General features: G+C 44.2%; 1 protein-coding gene across 12 annotated transcripts in view; it reads left to right on the forward strand.

Annotated features, from left to right (window-relative positions):
• Positions 1-4,672: 4,672 nt before the first annotated feature.
• Positions 4,673-18,502, forward strand: part of MICU1 (mitochondrial calcium uptake 1) — a 105,761-nt gene continuing 91,931 nt past the window's right edge. Inside the window, exons 1-3 of one of the 12 annotated variants that reach the window (XM_040607612.1) lie at positions 4,673-4,718; positions 5,831-5,921; positions 17,952-18,113. In XM_040607612.1, coding sequence (XP_040463546.1) covers positions 17,953-18,113 — 161 coding nt within the window. In that variant the 5' untranslated portion in view covers positions 4,673-4,718; positions 5,831-5,921; position 17,952. Of the gene's footprint in view, positions 4,719-4,771; positions 4,793-4,985; positions 5,149-5,830; positions 5,922-7,940; positions 8,071-8,122; positions 8,160-9,324; positions 9,500-17,951; positions 18,114-18,502 lie in introns of those variants that run through there. The other 11 variants (XM_040607616.1, XM_040607615.1, XM_040607617.1 and 8 more) reach the window with 11 other exon arrangements.

The raw sequence follows: 18,502 nt of genomic DNA on the forward strand, positions 1-18,502 counted from the left end.
CCAACCCAATTTATTTTTTTTCACCTGGGTGAGCGGAGATGTGTTTAGCATGAGCCCAAGCTGCCCTCCAGGCCCTGTGCCGGCAACTCCAGGGGAGGGCAAGGATAGGTATGTCCATCAGACCATGGGGTTCAGACCTGCTTCAACTCCTCTTTCCTACTACCTACCTCCAGCCACTCATATTATATATTTAGATTTTTATTTCTGTTTAAAGAGGAGTTGGAAAGCTGGAAGTGTTCACCTGAAGTCATATTTTAGGCAGAGTTTAAATGTTTCCAGGGAGTATTTGACAGAGGTGGGGCAAGACAGGCTGTGAGCAAAGGCTTAGGGCAGAAGAAAGGCCAATAATCCATTAGCAAACCTGTGCTGAACATGTGGGCGCTCATTACAATGCACAGAAATAGGAATCAAACACGAGTCCCGAGATCAATACCCTATGCAATTAAACAAGTTGGTAGAGAGAGAATGGCTTCCCAAGAGCACAAGGGGGTGAATGGGATGAGGATGTCGGCACCAGAATGAAACCCCATCTTTTTAGGCCAAACATCTCCCGGTACTCTGTTAGAAGCATCTTCCACTCTTGGAAAACCTAAATAAAATGATGTATTTAAGGAGGCTTTCTGCTGGTGCTTATAATTACAGCCAGCTGAATATTGGAAAGCTGCTCCTGAGAAGAATTGATGGGGAAAAGCACGCCAGCATTCACAATTAATATTATTGCCATGGGAAGACTGAAGTGGAAAGCTGAAGCCTCAAATCCCCCATCAACCATCCTGACACTGCTGACAGAGGCATTATAAAATCCTGCAAATAAAACACTGATTTAAGAGAAAGTGAGCGTACAATGAGCCACAGGCAAACCCAAGACTTTGGCTCAGACCTGAGTGAGCCCCAGAGTGCTCAGATTAAATAAACTGGCTAGGAACAAAAAAACCCTTCAAATGGTCTCTTGGTCCATGGGCTCATCAACTTTTTCATGCTATTTAATTTTAGGATTTATTTTATTCCTGTAGATGTCCAGGGCTGTGACGCTTGCAAAATCATGCACATGGGAGTCTGTGCATGTCCAAAATCCTGCAGGTGCATCAGGTGTGGGTGGATGCAGAAATTCAGGAGGATACTAAGTCCAAGTGCATCTCCTCTCCTTTTATTTAGAAGAAACGTTGGTGCTTTCAAACTAATGCAAATAACACAGCACAGCCCTGAGATAGGGGGCCAGAGCCTACCTGTCAATGAAGGAATGGCACTGGCAATTCTCTTTAAGCTGAGCACAACAACAGCTACTCATGCAGCTGCAAGATGTGATGGGGAAATCCCCCTGGGCTGGTGGCCCCTGTTCCATCACAGGACCTCGGCTGTAAACCCTGAATTACCCAAACACGCCAGCATTTACTCATTGCAGCGTGTTCTCCTCCCACCTCCTTTCAGGCTCTGGCATCTCTATCAGAGATGGCAAGAGCTCTGCGTGCTGCTGCACCCCAGCCCCGCAGCAACACCTCCAAGTCTTTGGCATCACCTTAATCCTTTTCAAAAATTTTGTCCTAGAAATCCCTGCAGCATTTTCACTGCAGGAGAGCAAAGGCAGAATTCAGCAGCCTCCCATGTTCCTGAAAAGCAATCACGATCTATTTATGCTTCCAGAAAATGTATTTTTTAATGGGGGGTTCATTAGGTTCATTAAAGCCTGAAGATAGCCAACCTAGGAGGCATCTGGAAGCAACTAAAATTAAAATACCTAAAATTAGCCTCCCCAGCAGTGAATCCTCCCTCTGATTTAGATGCCGACGTGCACATGACCCAGGCGTGCCTTTCTCATTTTCCCTTCCTGCTGCCATCCCATTCCTGAGCTGCCAGGCACAGCCACAGCAGCTGACGCACACACCCACGACCCTGGAGAAAATAGCATCCCTCCACCGGGTTTGCCGGGGTCCCTCCCTTGTTTCAAAAATTAGCCTCCACGTCTGCATTTTGGGACTGCCCCATCTCAGAGATGGCTACAAACCATGACATTCCCCCATTGCTGCAGGCACTGTTTGGGATGGGGACTCCTGGGCATTGCTCTGTCCTGGGGGAGCAACACTTATTCCCCAAATTCCGGCTACTGATGACACCCAGCTACATTTGTTTTCTAAGTGTCTCATTTCCTTCCCAGCTCCTCTGCCATCCAAAAAAAAGCCCCTTTTGGGTGAGATGCTCAGGCATGGGCTTTCATGATATTTATATCTTGTTAGCGCATGAGATTAATTGAAATCAAAGTGCTGCTGGGCTGGCATGATGCCCTTGGTGTTGCTTTCCTCTCTGATAAATCCTGCATAGAGAGGTTTGTTGTGTTTTACATCTCTGGGCAGCACCCATCACTTTTAAAAGGTGGGTGCTACGGGAGGGATGCAGTCCTTCCAGACCCCCATGTTGCTACAGGGTCTCCTTGAGCCTGGAAAGCCCTAGGGCTTGCGGAGGCATTTGACCTCCAGTGAGGTCCCTATCCAACATGTGTGGGGCAAAGCCCCTGGAAGGGTGAATAAAACCATGGCTACCTTGCTGTCAGCTTCTTCTCAGAGGCAGGAGCATTTGCTGTTGCCCTCATTCTCCTAAGAAGGAGATGCCAAATTTCCTGGGGTGCTAAAGCACTCCAAATAAGAAATGAACGCATTTTCAATGACAGGGTTGAAACAGCAACATGAGTCTCCCAGAGATTTTCGATGTCTGCAGCAACTGCTGCTCCACCATAGTGTCCCCTCTGCCCCCACACCACCTTCCAGCTCCACCACCAGCTCTGATTTGGGCACCAGGTTCAGGGAACACAGGATGGGACACTTGCATCCAGAATCCAGGAGTCTTCATATTCTTTGGTAGAAAATCAAACCACTCGGGAGTATTTCCACATGGAAATATACCACACAAGTAATTTTCCTTCCTTCCTCTTCTGTTTTCTTTTTCTCTCTTCTTCCCCTCTTCCGCCTTCCTCTTTTCCTCCCTTCTTCTCTCTTTCCTCCCTCTCTTTCTCTCTGCCTTTCTTCCTTTCTTTCTCTCTTCCTCCCTTTCTCTCTTTTTCTCCCTTTTCTCTCATTTCTGGGGACTTTTCTGCCCCCAGGTTCCATCTCTGTGCATTCAGCAGCAGGCAGCACCCTCCATTCGGGAGGAGCACTGCAGGCAGTATGAGGGTGGCAGCAGGGCACAGTTCTCTCTTCCATCTTGATTAAGGAGAGATATTCCTACCTGCAGGCATTGCCCTGAGCCCTTCCCTGCCATCTCCAGTACAGGATAAGTTTGTTCTGGTGAGAGGTGTGAAGCTGGCAGCTCAGCAGAAATATTTCCCCTAGTGTGTTGTAAATATTGTGGTCCACAGGGAAAATAAACCCTCCCATGAAGATTTTGTTTGTAAGTTCAATAGCCCGGGGAGGAAAGCCACGCAGAAGTAGGAGGACACAGTTCACACTGCCCAGCCAGGCTTGTGGGCACAGCTCGGAGGGTGTGGGACAGTTCAGGCAGGCCGTGATGTCTGCTCCACTGCTAATTCAGGCCATGCTGCCCTACAGCAGCATCAGCTCTGTGCCTCAGCTGTGGACCCAGCAACTGTTCTGGACCCTGCAGAATCACCTGCTCACAAGACTCATTTCTCATGAGATAACCCCTTCATTTTTTAAAGTGAACTATCGTCGGAAATACATAGAAATGCTCAACCAGATACACTGGGGCAGGGGGGGACGGGACACAACAACAATGAGAGAAACCAGTTCAGTTCATGTACTAGCAAAGAACTTGCAGTTTAGATGATCATACCTGAAAAATGAAGTTTTCTGCGTTTCTGTGGTGATGGGAGAGCTCCCTTCTTCTCGTGCTGCATTTGCAGATGCCTCAGAGCGTTTCCCCATGCTGAGAGCACCCCCTGGGCCTGCGCCAGGGATGGGCAGGGGGAACAGGCTGCCCCTCTGGCACCTGAAGCGCTTGCCCAGAGCAGGGGAGTTACCTATCACAGAAATAAAACTGGGGAGATCCAGTAGGGCACAGCAGAAATGGCCAAGGCCTTGCAGCCCACACAGACCCTATAGGCAGCTGCATTAGGCATTTTACACTGGTGCCTTAAACCTATACAGAGGTATCTCAGACCCCGAATGTAGACCCCTCAAACCCTGTATATAGGCCCTTTCAGGCCCTGTTTATACAAGTTGCTCAGACTCTTTCTATACACACCTCTGAAACCTGTTTCAGGACCTATATACAAGACCCTCAAACCCTACATACAAGTCCTCCAGGACCTACATGCTCCTCATACTATATGCACAAGCCTCTCAAGACCTATATATATATATTTGTATATGGGCCCCTGAGATCCTATATACAGACTTTTCAGAACTTATACATACAAGCTCCTGTAGGACGCTGCCTCCAGGTCTTTCAGGCCCTACACACAAGCCTCCCCCCCAGCCCTATACACAGGACCTATACAAACACCCCTTACAGAGTACACACAAGTATTTCAGGAGCCACACAATCCCCAAGACCCTACACAAAGGGCTCTCAAGACCTGTATATAAGCCCCTGAGCCCTTACACACCGGCCCTCCGGGACACCTATAGACTCTCCTCACACCCCGGTTCCCGCCCTTCGGTCCTCACGTGTCCCCCGGGCGCCACAGACGCCCCGCCCCTCTCGGCTGCCACCGCCCGCGGAAGCGCGGCCCTGGTGGGCGGGGCGGCGGGACGGGCGGCCGGGCCGAGGTGAGCGCGGGCGGGCAGGGCGGGCCGGCCGGCCATGGGGGTTCCCTACCCGCTCCCCAGCAGCCGGCGGCGGGGTACGGCGCCTCCGTTCCGCCTGGCCCTCCCCTCCTTTCCCTTCACCGCGCCCTGGCGGGAGCGGGCTTCGGGGCACGTAGGCGGGTGCTTACCGTGAAACGGGCTGGGGGGGGGCCAGGCCCGGGGCTGAGGGGCCGGGGCCTGAGAGCTGAGGAGAGCCGCTGCCCGGGGAAGGAAGGCGGGCTTTCCGGGTGCCAGGGTCTCGGCGTGACGTGCTGTGGCTCCCCCGTCCCCCGGGGCCCTGCAGTGATACCATGGTTTCTTCCCTATGGAATAAACCTTAGGGTCTGTGCCTCCGTTCCAGCACTTAGCTTTTCCGGCTGGGAAAGACGCTGGGTCCCCTCGGCGCGTCTGGGTAGGTGGAGCCGCCGGGGCCTTTGGGGAGTGCTCGGGCGGTTCCAGGAGTTGGGCCTCAGCTCCCTGGTTTTGGTTGACTTGTGTTGTCGCTGTAGGGGGTTGTGCGCCGTGTTGCCGAGGCTGTGTGAGTTATTGCTGTGCGTTATAGCTCATGTCAAAGCAACTCTTCTTAATAGCGGTTTGTTAAAGAGCTTTAACTTCACGGGGTGGCCAGACTGTGTTTGATGTGCCGTTTGCCTTTGGAAAAACCTTTAGGGTCAATTTGGGTTAATAAACTGCTGAAAGTATAGAAGGGCCTGATATTCATTGTGACATAATTAGTGTATTACATATTTGCCTTTAGTTTAATGAGCTGCCTGGGAAAGCTGGTAAATCTGTTTAATGGGGTCTGTTGACTTGGGGTGGGCAGGTCAGACAAGGCAGGATTTTTTTGAGGCTTTCTCCTCTAGAAACCCCGAGTGCCAGCTCGGACTGTGGTTAAAGTCAAGGCCTGGCTGCTTTTTTGTTTTGATCAGCTGTGTGACCGTTTTTCTCCTCCTGACTTTATGTGGCAGGCAGTCTGAGATGCCTATGTGAGAGCACAGATATGCAGAGCATGACTGCCTGGAGAGAAATAGTGTGCAGCATGTTGCTGGCAGCAGAGAGTTATAATCTTTATTATGTTTGTTTCTTGGTTTTAGAACACAGCTCTGCAACCACTAAAAAATTATTCCCTGGGTGCTTCATGACCACTTGACCCGCAGGTAGGGAGCAAGTACGCTCGCACTACAGGTGAGGATGTTACACGACTCATAGCATGTTGTGGCTTTGCTCTCAGGTACTTTTAACTGAATTAATCATCTGGCTGATACTTACCTCTAAATTTGCCCTGTTTGGAATTGTTCTGAAAGTGTTCACCCAAGATTTTTCCTAAAGCTGTAGGAAAATACACTGTCTTTTTGCAATGTGTGAAGTTGTGCTGACTTTTCTGTTGGAATACCATGGGCAGTGCTGTGTGATTTGGAAGAAGGAGCAAAGCAGGCATGGGAGCAAGCTGTGAAAGAAGTTTGCTGCCTAGAGCTTCCTGTCAACCCCACATCAGTTATGTCACATTGATAAAACATGGGGGGTGGATGGGAAACAACACACTAAAGAAAACAATGCTATTCACTATTTCTGTGCACTCAGTAAAAATTTATTTGAACATCGGGAGGTATCTTAACTTAAAACAAATAACAAACCAAATAACGAAAACGTAACTAAAGACGCTTAAACTTTGTGCGTTTGTCCACCTGGAGCATCACGTTGCTTGGCCAGCCCAGGGGTGCAAGGGAAATGTGTTCTAGTGTCATCATGGCCTGCTTCTCTGTGACTCTGCAGGGGGTTGTGTTGGCCACCAGTTTCAGGCAGCAGCTTCTTTAGCCAATATAGCTACTGCCATGGAGGGTCCTGTGGCTGATAACCATCCCCTTAAACTTTCTGGTATTCAGTAGTATGTTGGCAAGGGTATAATGCCTATATTCAACAGTGTATCTTAAGCTCATGTAACCTTTGTTTGTATACTTGTGAAAACAGCTTGTTGTCCAAATGACCCATTTTCTGTAGAAACTTTTTTGATACTTACGCTTCCTGAACTAAAGAATTTGGAATTTTGTGCTCTGGAGGAAAAAGAATGGTGTGCCTTGCCTACATCGTTAATGTCTGTCTATGGGGGCACTCTCGAGCTCGCTGCATCTCATTAGTCTTTGTGTAACTTCACTGTATATGTTCCTGTTGTGCATCTTGGGCTGAGAAGTCAGGGGTGTAACTCTGGGTAAGCAGGTGGTGTTTTGAGAGGAGAGATTGTACTGTTGTCCTTAGGCAATTTAACAGAGCAAATTGCAAGACTTGCATCCTCTCAAGTCTCAGGAAGGCTTTGGAGCACTATCCCATAAGCATTACGTTTGTCAGGTGATATTTGAGGCAACCATCAGCTATGTTTAGATCTAGAATGTGATAACAACTACTTTTGCATTTCTTGAGTAAAGTAAGTTCTGTAGAGATCGTATTAGGTTTATTATACAAAAAAAATGTTGTTGGATGTCATTCCACTTGCGTTAACGCGTCTTGAAATGGACTGAGCTGGGATATATAAATACTTTTTTTATACTGCGTGAGTTTGCAGTGGTTTTACTGGTCCACTGTATTTTAACACAGCTCAATACAGTAGAGCTGAGGATGCTTGTGTATAGCAATAAAAAAAAAGTTATTTGTTAATTTTCCAAATGCTCTGTCTTTCTGCTGGGATGTTGCAGGGGTGTTAGCAAAAAAGTGTCTTCATGTAGATAGTCTTTTGGTGGCATGATGCTGTTTGGGATTCTTCAGTAGCAAACGTTAGCCAGGGCCTTTGAGTATTGTATGCCTTTGAGAAGAATGGTATTGCATCTTTTTTTTACAATGGTTTTAAGAAAGGTTTGTTGCAAATGGCATGGCTGCCTCTTGATGGGGGGGATGGCTATGTATCTTTAAGGAGAGGCAGCTGGCACTTTTATTAAGAAATGCAAGGACTCACAGTAGAGTCTGAGTTGAAATGCACTTTATCTGCCTAATCACATATCCAAAAGTCTTGCAGGCTTGCCCGTTAGTGAAAGATTTAAGATACTATCAAACAGAAAAAATGGACAGCTTGACCGTTTATATCATGCATTGTTATACTGCGGCACTGCAGTATTATCCGAAAGTCCTTGGCTAGTAAATTCTGGGTTATCTTTGTTTGCTACCTTGTCTGTGAGTGCAGTGACTCCACCTCCTCCCCCAGAAACCTGCCATAAAGTTTCCTTTCATGCATTCTGGATTTAACCTCTGTCAAGAGCAGCTTTTAATTGCTGTCCCACCATTGCTCAGAGCTGGAAGTACTACTGTGTGAAGAGATCCTTTTGTCTTGGATGACACTGCTGTGGATGTGGGTATGAGAAGGCAGAGCAGACCAAAGTGCTGATCCTTTTAACTTGGAGTTTTGTGTTGGGGCTGGCACAAGGTGGGAATGCACAGGTGGGGGCAGGCCAGCTGCTTGTGCTGATTTATAATAGCCGTGAATGTGTGGCCTTAAATGCTTTGCATAAACAGCCTTTGATTTGTTACAGGGTTTCCTTTCTGTCCCTGCAACTTGTGACAACTTGTGACCCTTCCTTGACAAAACAAATCACTAGCTTAAGTAACTGTTTCCAGGTTGTGTTTTTAAAATAGAAAAAAGCTGCCTTCTCTGGGTTGTGGGGGGATGGGGTTCATTTAAGTCTCCAGGGTCTCTCAAGCTCAAATTCTTAGTTTTTTCTCTTAGAGTTTATAGCCCTTTGAAGTGAAACCCAAGATCCTCATGTGGACAGTGAGAAAGATGATCCTGGTTTGAGATGAGCAATGCTGCAGCTGACCTGTGCTTGAAACATGAGACCTGTGAATGCGTGTAGCTTTATAATTTGTAGTATGTCAGTCTGTGATGCAGACAAAGCTGGTCTATGGCAACATCACAATACAGACCCAGTATCTGTATAGACTAGTTGCATTATGTACCACCACTTTAACATCTGTGTTTTCATTTGATGCAAACTTCTGTTTCTGGCATTTTTGCTTCAAGAGCTAGAAGACTAGTTCTATTTTTTTCACTGAAATCTTAGCTACGATATAAACGCAAGATCTGCAAGAATTGATCTCTGCCTTATGCCAGTCAGTGTTAAAGACTACAAGAGGATTGTCACTCTATTAGATGCTCTGTGTGTGTGCACCAGGTTTGCTTGCAGTATATTAGTTGCCCAGGAATTCCAGTCGTGTCCCAATCCCCCCACCCCATTAATTTAAACCCTAAAAGCACTGATATGTGGAGGTGTTTCTCTACATCTCTTCTTACAGTCTGTAACTATGGCTTGCTATTTCCATGAAGATGATCCCTATTTTTTCTTGTTGGCTGAAGTTTTGGTGGACTGCAAAGTAAAACTCCTCCGTCCTCTGATTATCTGTCTAGGTTTCATGGCTGCAGGGAGAGAAGTGGTGTGTGGTAGTGGCCAGGCACTGTGACTCATCGGGTCCTCTGCTTGGTGGGGCCTTTGCTCCAGATAAGTGTGTGAGCAGAGAGTGTGCTATCTGTCCGGCCACCTTGGGTGGAGCCAGGTATTTGTTGCCAGCTTTTTCATGCTGAAAGTGAGCTCCTCAGGTCATGTTCTAAAAGCATAAGGCACTAGCCAGGATTATCTGTATTCTTTTTTTTTTTTTTTTCTGTCTGAAATTCAAGCTAATCCAATAAGGCGTTTCTGGAAAAGCAGCTGCAGGAGTTCAGACTTTTCATTTTTCCTGGGGGGAACCAGTGCCCTTCTCTGGAATTCAGAAGAAATTGCCATCTGGTAGGTGAAATGCAGATGCTGTCACTTTTTTGTTTCAGTAGATTTTTATTTAAAATTTCTTTGGATGTGTGCCACCAAAGTGTGACTTTTTGGGTAGGAGAGGCGTTTTCTAAAGAAGCAAGTGGCTATTGCTGAGGTAGGTGATGTTTCTGTTTAAAAGAGAGAATGGGAAAGGAAGAAATGACCATATGGTGATATTCAAATTCAAGTTCTCAGTGGGTTCACAAGTCTTTCTCCTCCTTGTCTGAGAGGAAACGAGGTACAGGATTCAGTGTCAAATTCTGGGATGATCTGCTGCCTGTCATACCTCCAAAATGAAATGTCTTTTTCTAGAGCTGTACGTTTGTCTGCAGATAACTCAAGCCTGTTGAATTGTCACCTTCACAGCCTAGTGAGGCTTTTGCTTTTTCTTCAAACTACTTATATTTTTCTCTTTCAGCAGTATTTTCTTGTGAAACACATGTTTATTAAGAATTAGCACCAGCTTGGAACCAAGTAAGCCATAAACACTTCTTAGACCTACTTTTAACTGTTCTGAGATATTCTTGTTTGTTTGTTATGGTAAGGTACATGCACTTAGGTGGCCGTTGGCTGGAGAAAAGGCAGGAGCTTCAAGGAGGATTTTTCTATTTGGTGCAAAAGTTAGGAATTATCAGGAAAATCACATCCCATCGACACAGATTGTGCAAGGCAAGTTAAATCACTCGGATCATTAAGCAACCAAGCCTTATTCCTGCTGGCTGTGACTTTCTACAGAAAAAGGCAGAAGTATTATGTTTCTACCCCTCTGCCAGTAGTTCTCTTGACAAACCTTTGCTCCTTGAATCAGTGTCATTTTTTTCCTCCTGCAAAAATGTCTTTGCTCTGGTGTGCCTGCCTATGTGGCAGGTTTGCCACACAGCCTGAGTATTTAGGAATAGTGCTTGGAAAAAGAAAATTTCACACTGAACTGATTAAGGTGGAAGTAGCTCATGAAACAGGGTCATTATCCTTAATAGGGGGTGAGAAGTGTTTTTTTTATTTTGTTTCTGGTTTTGCAGCTCTACTAGTTACCTCTGGCTCCTATGGAGATGGTAGTAGGGAGCTTGTTAATGCTGAGGTTTACTGTAATGGTTTCTAGGTGGAAGAGCCCAAGGAATAGGCTGCATTTTGGGGGAAAGAGGGGAAAGGAAAACTTTAACCAGGAAAAATCAACTTCTGGCATTGATTTCTGTGGAAGATTGTAGTTGCTCCTTAAAAACCTACTGTGCATTGCTGGAAACTGACTGAAAGAGCAAGCAAGTATTTTGACCGTGCTGAAGGTGCTATTTGCAGTGCTGCTGCAACAGATGGTAACACAGTTACTTTGTTTGGGTAAACTGATATTTTTTATTTGTTTCTCAAAAGCTGCAATTCCTGCTGGCTGCATCCACGCACAAGTCCTCTAATGACTCAGCTAGCAAGTTAGATTTGGGGTTGCTGTTGAGCTTGCCAACTGGTGTTTCTTCTGCCATTTTAGATGGCACCAGAGTCTTTATCTTAAGTATACTTTAAATGTTCAAAGGCACATAGGAAAAGATTGTTGCCTAGTGAGTAGACACCTGTCTCCCTTTCAAGGGGAGATAAAGACGAAGCTAGTTGCTGACCTACACCCTTATAAATAATCCAGTTGCAATTACTAATAATGCTTTATTAAAGCTAAATCAAAAGTCTTGTGTGTGTCACCACAATACAGTGTCTTCTCTACTTGGCACTGAAGATCAATAAAATTATTTTCAGTCTTGTCAGTTTTAATCTAGGTTCTCTGTGCAGCTGTGTTGGGGGTTTGTGACTGTTCTCTGGCCAGATTGCTGCAGTCTAAGGTGATGCTCCTGTGGAAGCAGATTTGGTAGAAATTGGCATGGGTGACTTGTACAGCCCAAGGAGACATGGTTATTTCTTCTGTATAGTATTTGCTAGGAAATGCAGATCATCCTGAGATAGAAGATTAGTTTTCAAGCAGTGAGAGCCCAGGTGTGGGTATGTGGAGCTTAAAAATAGGGGAGGGATTAGAGGAACTGGTAGTGACAGAGAAACCTGCATTTTCCTTAATTTAAATATAGTTAATAGTAAGGATGTATACGTTAAATTGAGACTACCACGTGTGCCTATAAGTGGTAGTTTAACAAGTTGGATTCCAACTAGTCATGGGTTTGCTGTTTTATTTTCATTTTGTCTTATGCTAAATGATCAATTTGGCAGAATAATATAACTTGTGAGGTGAGGATGGTATAATAGAGTCTTAATGTGTATCATCTTGGTAAATTGTTACACTCAATAAGCCACATTAACGGTGAGGTGATTTCAGAATGCCAAAACGTGTTGGTAGTGCAATATTAGACTGAATTTTAAGACATGTTATGAAATGCAATAGTATGGCTTTAATAGCAGCTGCATTCAGAGCAGAATGAAGTTTAATACTAAATCTGGCTACTTGAGGGATGGCATTGATTGTCCCCAAGGGGAGGACAAGCAATGGTTGGTGTAGTTACAGAGCTGTAGCATTGGGAAATGTGCATTTTCAGGGTTGAGGATTTTAGGAAAAGATGAACCCTTACTGCAATGACAGTTAAAAAGAAAATGCCAGGCTATGGCTTAGGTTTCTTCTAAAGACCTGGCAGTGTGTTATCGATTGATGCATTGTGGACTTTTCATCAATTTAAATCATGCTCTGAAACAAATGTGGTTTCCCTCTCTAGTGAAATTAAGGTGATCAAATATTGCCCTATCTCATACCTGAGAAGAAATTACTTTTGCTGCTGGATATCATTTGCATTTTCAAAACTGATTTATGTGTCTCGGTAAGCTAATAACTTCAGTAATGTGAGTAATCCTTTATCTGAAATTGCACTGGATAAGGTGAAAATTTGGAGTTTCAGGAGGGGAAAAGAGCAGGAGTGGTTTAGTCTTTCTTGGTGATGGGGCAAGGAGTGGATCCAGACATCTTGGTAGCTGGAATCCACCTCTGGGCACCCTTTGTACAAATTACCCTTGTACAAATAGCTATTGCTGGTACCAGTTTCTAAACAAAGTACAGAGAACTGGAGGGAGGAGAGGTCAAAATTAATATCTTAATTTTGGTGGAAGCAGCTTTGATGCTAAGAGGTTCACATACACACACACGGTTTATGTATCTCATATGATTTTAAGCATCTCTATTAGTGTTGATGGTAAAACACCTATCCTGATTGCTTTGACCTTTCCCTTGTGTCTTGACTTTTCCTTCCCATTGGATTTATTTGTCATACTGTTCTTCCCATTGCAATTTTTCCTTCACCTCTTCCTAATAATTCTCTTGAGAAGACAGAGACAGGAGAGCTGAGAGATGAGACCCATGCTTTACTGCTGCTGCCTTCCTGCTTCAGGGCACCCCATGCCTTCTGGAGCAGATGTTGCTGCTTCAGTGAGCAAGGGTGAGGTACAACTGACAGTCAGGGGCTGAGGTGGAAATAGGTGAGGAATTTTCCTACAGCACCTGCCGGGTCAGGATGTCTTGGTCTGCTCTGGCAATGTCAGACTTTGCTTTTTGATAAACACACGGCTCCAGAAAGCTCTTTCAGTTCTTAGTGATTCCATCTCAGCCAGTCCCTGCAGAAGCCTATATGCCTAAGCAGTGCCTCGTAAATGCAAATCTGTTTTGAGAAGATATTACATAACAGTATTTTTCATTTAAATTTACAATTTACATTCTGCCCTGATGTGCAGGCTTACCATGTCCTAGTAAAATTGCTCAAATAAAAAGTGCCTGTGAACCCTTCTCTGACTAAATATTAAACACCCATCAGCTTACTCCTTTCACATGTTTGTGCCACTGAGGCCACCTTTGACATAAAACCCCTGCTTTAGGTGTGTTTCATCCTAAAAACTGAGGCTGTTCTGGATTGCCGAAAAGGACTACAAGAAGTTCAGTTCTGTGGGCTACCCAAGTGTGAACGGAAGTCCCTTTTCCTGGGCTGAGATACTGGTGCTGGAAAACCACGAGCAACTCTTTTTGTTCTTTTGGTATCTGAAAAAGGATGCAAGAGCTGGGATCTGCCAATTCTTATGTGCGCTGGTGTTTTGTCAATAGATGGGGTCAGCACAAAGGGAACAGACACCTAGTTAAAGAAGTGAGTTTATCTTTACTTACATTTAAAGCAATAGAATAGTAAGTGAAATAATGCAGGAAGAATAAAGCAAGACTAAGTAATGCACCTGATCATTACTACATATGACAGAATATAGTTAAGAAAGATACATTACCTACTGCCTTAATACGTTACCATCGTCCAGATCCTCTGTTGCTGGGGATCCCCTGCTACAGTAAGGATTTGGAGAGCCTTTCCTGACAACTGGGAGGTCCTACGCAGTGCGTCCACTCGTAGGTGAGGTCTCGAAAGTTGCTGTAAGAGGGTCCAACTTTTATACTGTTGAATAAACAAGCTCACCTAATGTCCCATGTCGAAGCATCTGGTTTCACTCTCCTCTTGGATCGCGCTGAAGCCTGGCCCAGGGCTCAGGGAGGAACCAAGGGAGTCTTCCTTAGCAGCTTGATTTTAACCACTGGTTTGCAAGCAAGGCCACGTACCTGGTTTCATAGCCTTGACTACCTGCCCCTAAGCAAGGAAGGATGTACTATATCTTTGCGAATGATTATATTCTGTCTAAGCTACATCTTTAACTAATGATCATGCATATTTTGCTAATGATTGGATACCAAATATATACATATATAAAAAAACCCATTTGTTTGTCAGGTTCATCTAGAGGTCAGCTTTGGCTCAGGGCCTGTTGCTCAGGCCTCAGTACTTCAACTGAAAAAGTCCAGGGCAGGAGTCTTAATGCTGTGACCATGGCAGGGGGGAGAAGGAGAGAGCCTGTCTGAATTCCCTCGCAAAACATGTTAGCGGACAGCAGATCATTGTTTGGGGAAATAAAATACCCACATCAAGCCAGAACGTATATAATTGTTGAAACACTTTTGCATTTCTTTTAACATGATCTGGATGTCCTTAGTTTGCCCGTTGTGTGTCAGATCGGAAGCGGTACTTTCCTAATGGCTTTGTGTGTTTCCTGGATGTTCAAGACGCTAACATGTTTAATGCTAAATTACAAATATAGCAGGCTCTATGCTGTTGCATCTTGCCAGCTACATGTACCCATAGAGCAGGGCCCTGAGCACTTGCCTGATGGCTGTGAGAGCTGCTGCGGCTGCTGGTGCAGAAACACAGCTCAAACCACGGAGCCAGGGCACAAAAACATGGTGCCAAAGTGGACAAAGAGAGCCAGGTACCAGGATGGGCTCTCACATCTCTTCTGGTGAGGGTTTTGGGTAAGGTGGAGGTTTTTTGTTGGGTGGCTCAATTTTTTCAAATGCTTGGGCTCTGAGGATTGAGTTTTGGTGGAGCAGACAGTCATCAAAACTTATGTTTTTAAATCTTGAGGTCTGTAGGTTGACTCTTCTGCTTAAAAAATAACAATACCCATGTCTCGTGGCATAAATAAAAGCAGATATGTCATTCTTTTCAGGGAAACAAGCCCCCACTCTTTCTTTTGTCCAAGGATATTAAGTCAGTCTCTGAAAGTAGAGCTGTTTTGAGGAAGAACTTACTGGCTTATCTCTTAGAAACAAAATTATGATCTACAGATTTCTTATAGCACTCATGCTAGAACATTATGATAACTTTTATGTTTGGTCCTTATTTTCAGCATTATGGAGATTGTGGGGTTTTTTTCCTCTGAGCTACTTTGTTGTATCCTATAAATGAAAATAAAATAATAATTTATTGCGTTAAATCCTGCAAGAATTGAGATTGTTTCTTATTATAAGCTGTAATCACATCTGTTCTTGGGAGTTTTATACTTTATCTCAGTTTTATTCCTTATTCTACTGCAGATCGTGGTGTTAAGCTTTTCATTGCTGCAGTTTGGGCAAGGTGCTTATTTTTAATCTTTTTAAAAGTGAGTACGGCTTTCTCAAGTGATCTTGACTTACGTGCCTGGAGCTTTTAACAAAACACAGCAAATATCATGCTGCTTTTGAATTAAAAAAAAAAAGTGAGATTGTAAAATCACAGGTGGAAAGCATGGAAAATTCAGCTTACAAAGTGCTTTTTTTGTTTTTGTTCCAAGATAAGGATACTCTATATTTTAGGGTTATTATGGGAACCACCTGCTTTCAGCTGTCTTGGGCAATTGTTACAGAGTGCTGTCTGGGTGAACATTCCACCACCATCAAGGATGGAGATTACTTGGACAAAGCAGATGATAGAGTGTTTCTTAGGGCTCAGACAGGACAAACATTTATTCAGTACTAAAGCCAAGAATCTGAAATGTTGTAAAAATCTCATCAAGCTCAAAAGTAAGCACTGTGGGGCTTGACTTTTGTTTTGGCTGATTAAGTGATAGTGGCAAGATTTCCCTTATCCATTGCATCTTATGCATATAAAGCTGTAATTAGGATGGGGAAGCCAAGTAAGGGCAACATTGACTTCTTGGTGAAAACAGAAAATGCAGATTTTTCTCTGCATATGAAACAGAAGTTAGTCCCTGGAGATGAAATGGCAACATCAGGTTTGTGTAGCATGGAAAATAACTTTAAATTTGAAATAAGAGCTGTTTTTCATAACAATCTTCTGTTGTTCAGAACTGGAGAAGACTGGAGAATAAGCGCCGTTGACTGGCTGTGTTCCATTCAAACTTTAATTTTAAGCCTATTCATTTTTAAAGGAATAAACAAAATGGGAATGCCCACTGGAAATTTGGGGGTTGGTATGTGCACAGATGAATATAAAATGGATGCTGCTGAGATGCAGTAGCTGTGAGCAGTAAAGTTCGCAGTATTTGCCCATAAACCAGGGTGGCAAGGCATAGGCACCCTGTGGCTTTGACATACACAGCAAGTATTGCAACTTCTGTTCCAGCCTGCTATTGGCTGCTGGTGCTTCATTCCATCTCCCTTGTCCCAGGACCATGCAAAAGCCTTAGATCTGTATGAAAAATCACTGATAAGGGATTTTCTAATGATTTTTCATTATCTCTACTTGTCTTCCCCTCACCACCTTTCTTGATTGTGCTGTGAAGTATTGAGATGCATCTCCACCACCTTAAAGGATATTGAGCTCTGGCACTCAAAATTAGCTGCTGAATATTTTATGTGCGTCTTCCCTTCCTCTTTCTCTCTTCTCCTCCCTAAGTTCACATCACTGGTTCACATTATGAAATCTTGAGCTGTGTGTTGCTTTAATCAGCGGAAAAGGGCGGTAATATATTCAACTCTTTATAGCTGAAATGGGATAACACACCACACACGTAAGAGATGTTTGCACAAAATGGTCCCAAGATTCTCATTGTTGGAAGTTAATGGTTTAGCAGAATGGTGTGGTGGCATCTTGTGTTGCAAAAACAAATAAAAACCAATAGATGTGACTTCAGTTTTGTATTCTGTGGTTATTTGCTAGCTGGGAGTATTTGAGCAAAACAGCAAGAATGGGGAACAAAACAAAAAAATGGGCCACTGCTCCCCTGCTTTCCACTTCCAACATTTTTGCTGGCCTTGGGAGTTCTATACTGTTCTGTTCCAAATTTATTTTTTTTTTAAGGTTGACCCTACAATCTGCAAATGGAATTTGCATCAGTTAGAAGTAAAACCTTTATTTCACTAAAAATACAGCACCTTTCCCTTTCAAGGGTGACATTTACCCTTCACCTTCAATCTTGTGAGCTAGCAAAAATTGCTTTGTCTCGTGTAGCTGGTGTGTGATGAGGTGAAGTTTTTTGCAATTCAGTTTCCTCTGTTGTAATAATGTTTGGATTTGTAGTTCTGGTTTCCTGTTTGTCTGTGTACTGGTGTGTGTGTACTGAGGTATGGATTGTGTTTTACAAGTTTTGATGCTTTGAAACTTGCCTTATATTTAAAGTTTGATATAAATTATTTGCTCCAGGGTAGATAAAAAAAGTGATTAAGAGCTGTAGGGTTTTCTTAGGGAAATTTATAATGACTGGGTCGGGTTTTGTTTGGTAGGTTTCTTGTTACTTGGTTTAATTTGCCATTTAAAATCCAGCTGTGTCTTTCCCTGTGGCCAAATGGCTCTTATCTGCTATACTTGTGTGTAAGATCTACCTGCATCTTCTGTGACTTAGCACTTGGGTGGAAGAGTGCAAATATTTCATCTTAATGAGGTGTGCTGGAGGAAGGCTTAAGAGGAATTTGAAGAAATGCTGTAAGAACAGCTGAGTAAGTAGTGAGGATGTGTCAGCCAGGTGTACACCAGTATGTAACACTTGTAATTATCTATTTATTAGGTTATGTGCCTATTTCAGAACAGCTAATAAACGTCTGTGACAGTTATTTTCTGTAACTTTTCCTATTCAAGAAACAACTTGTGAACAACTATCTGGTTGGGATAGTTGAAGCCATTTGTTGCTTTACTAATATGTTGTTCTTACTCCACAGGATGTTTCGCCTTCGACTTCTTCCTGTTGCAGCAGGGCTGTCTGCTGTTTCACGGCGTTACCATGGGACGGCACATCACCCAAGGACCAGGCGTAGGCTTGTGATGGCAGTTTTCGTAGGGACAGCTGCAGTGACAACAAGTGCCAGATTCCTTTGGCAGAGGTAATATATATTTTTTTGTTTGGGGTTTTTTTTGCCTGAGATGTCATGCTGCTTTAGTTCAGTGGTAAGTCCTCCAGATGAGTTTAAGATCTGCAGGAGACTTTTTAAAGCATTGTTGCTTGTCCTGCTTCTGCTGCATGCAAGGAATGGCTGTTGGTGATTCCCTGTGGAGTTGCTTTGCCACTGTGAGTAGTCAGAGATGCAAAAAAGCTGAGGGCTGAGTTTTCCCCTGTAGCCATCCACACGTGAGCTCTTTCCCCATGGCAGGATTTGCTGCCTGGCTTCCCCCAGCATTACATGGGTCTGTGGTATTGTGCAAAGAGAAGTCTGTTGACTTGACCAAGCTGGGTGAAATGTCTTGCTTTCAGCTTCTGGGAGGGCTGCTAGGG

Source organism: Falco naumanni, chromosome 9 (assembly GCF_017639655.2).
Source record: "Falco naumanni isolate bFalNau1 chromosome 9, bFalNau1.pat, whole genome shotgun sequence".
Taxonomy (NCBI): Eukaryota; Metazoa; Chordata; class Aves; order Falconiformes; family Falconidae; genus Falco; species Falco naumanni.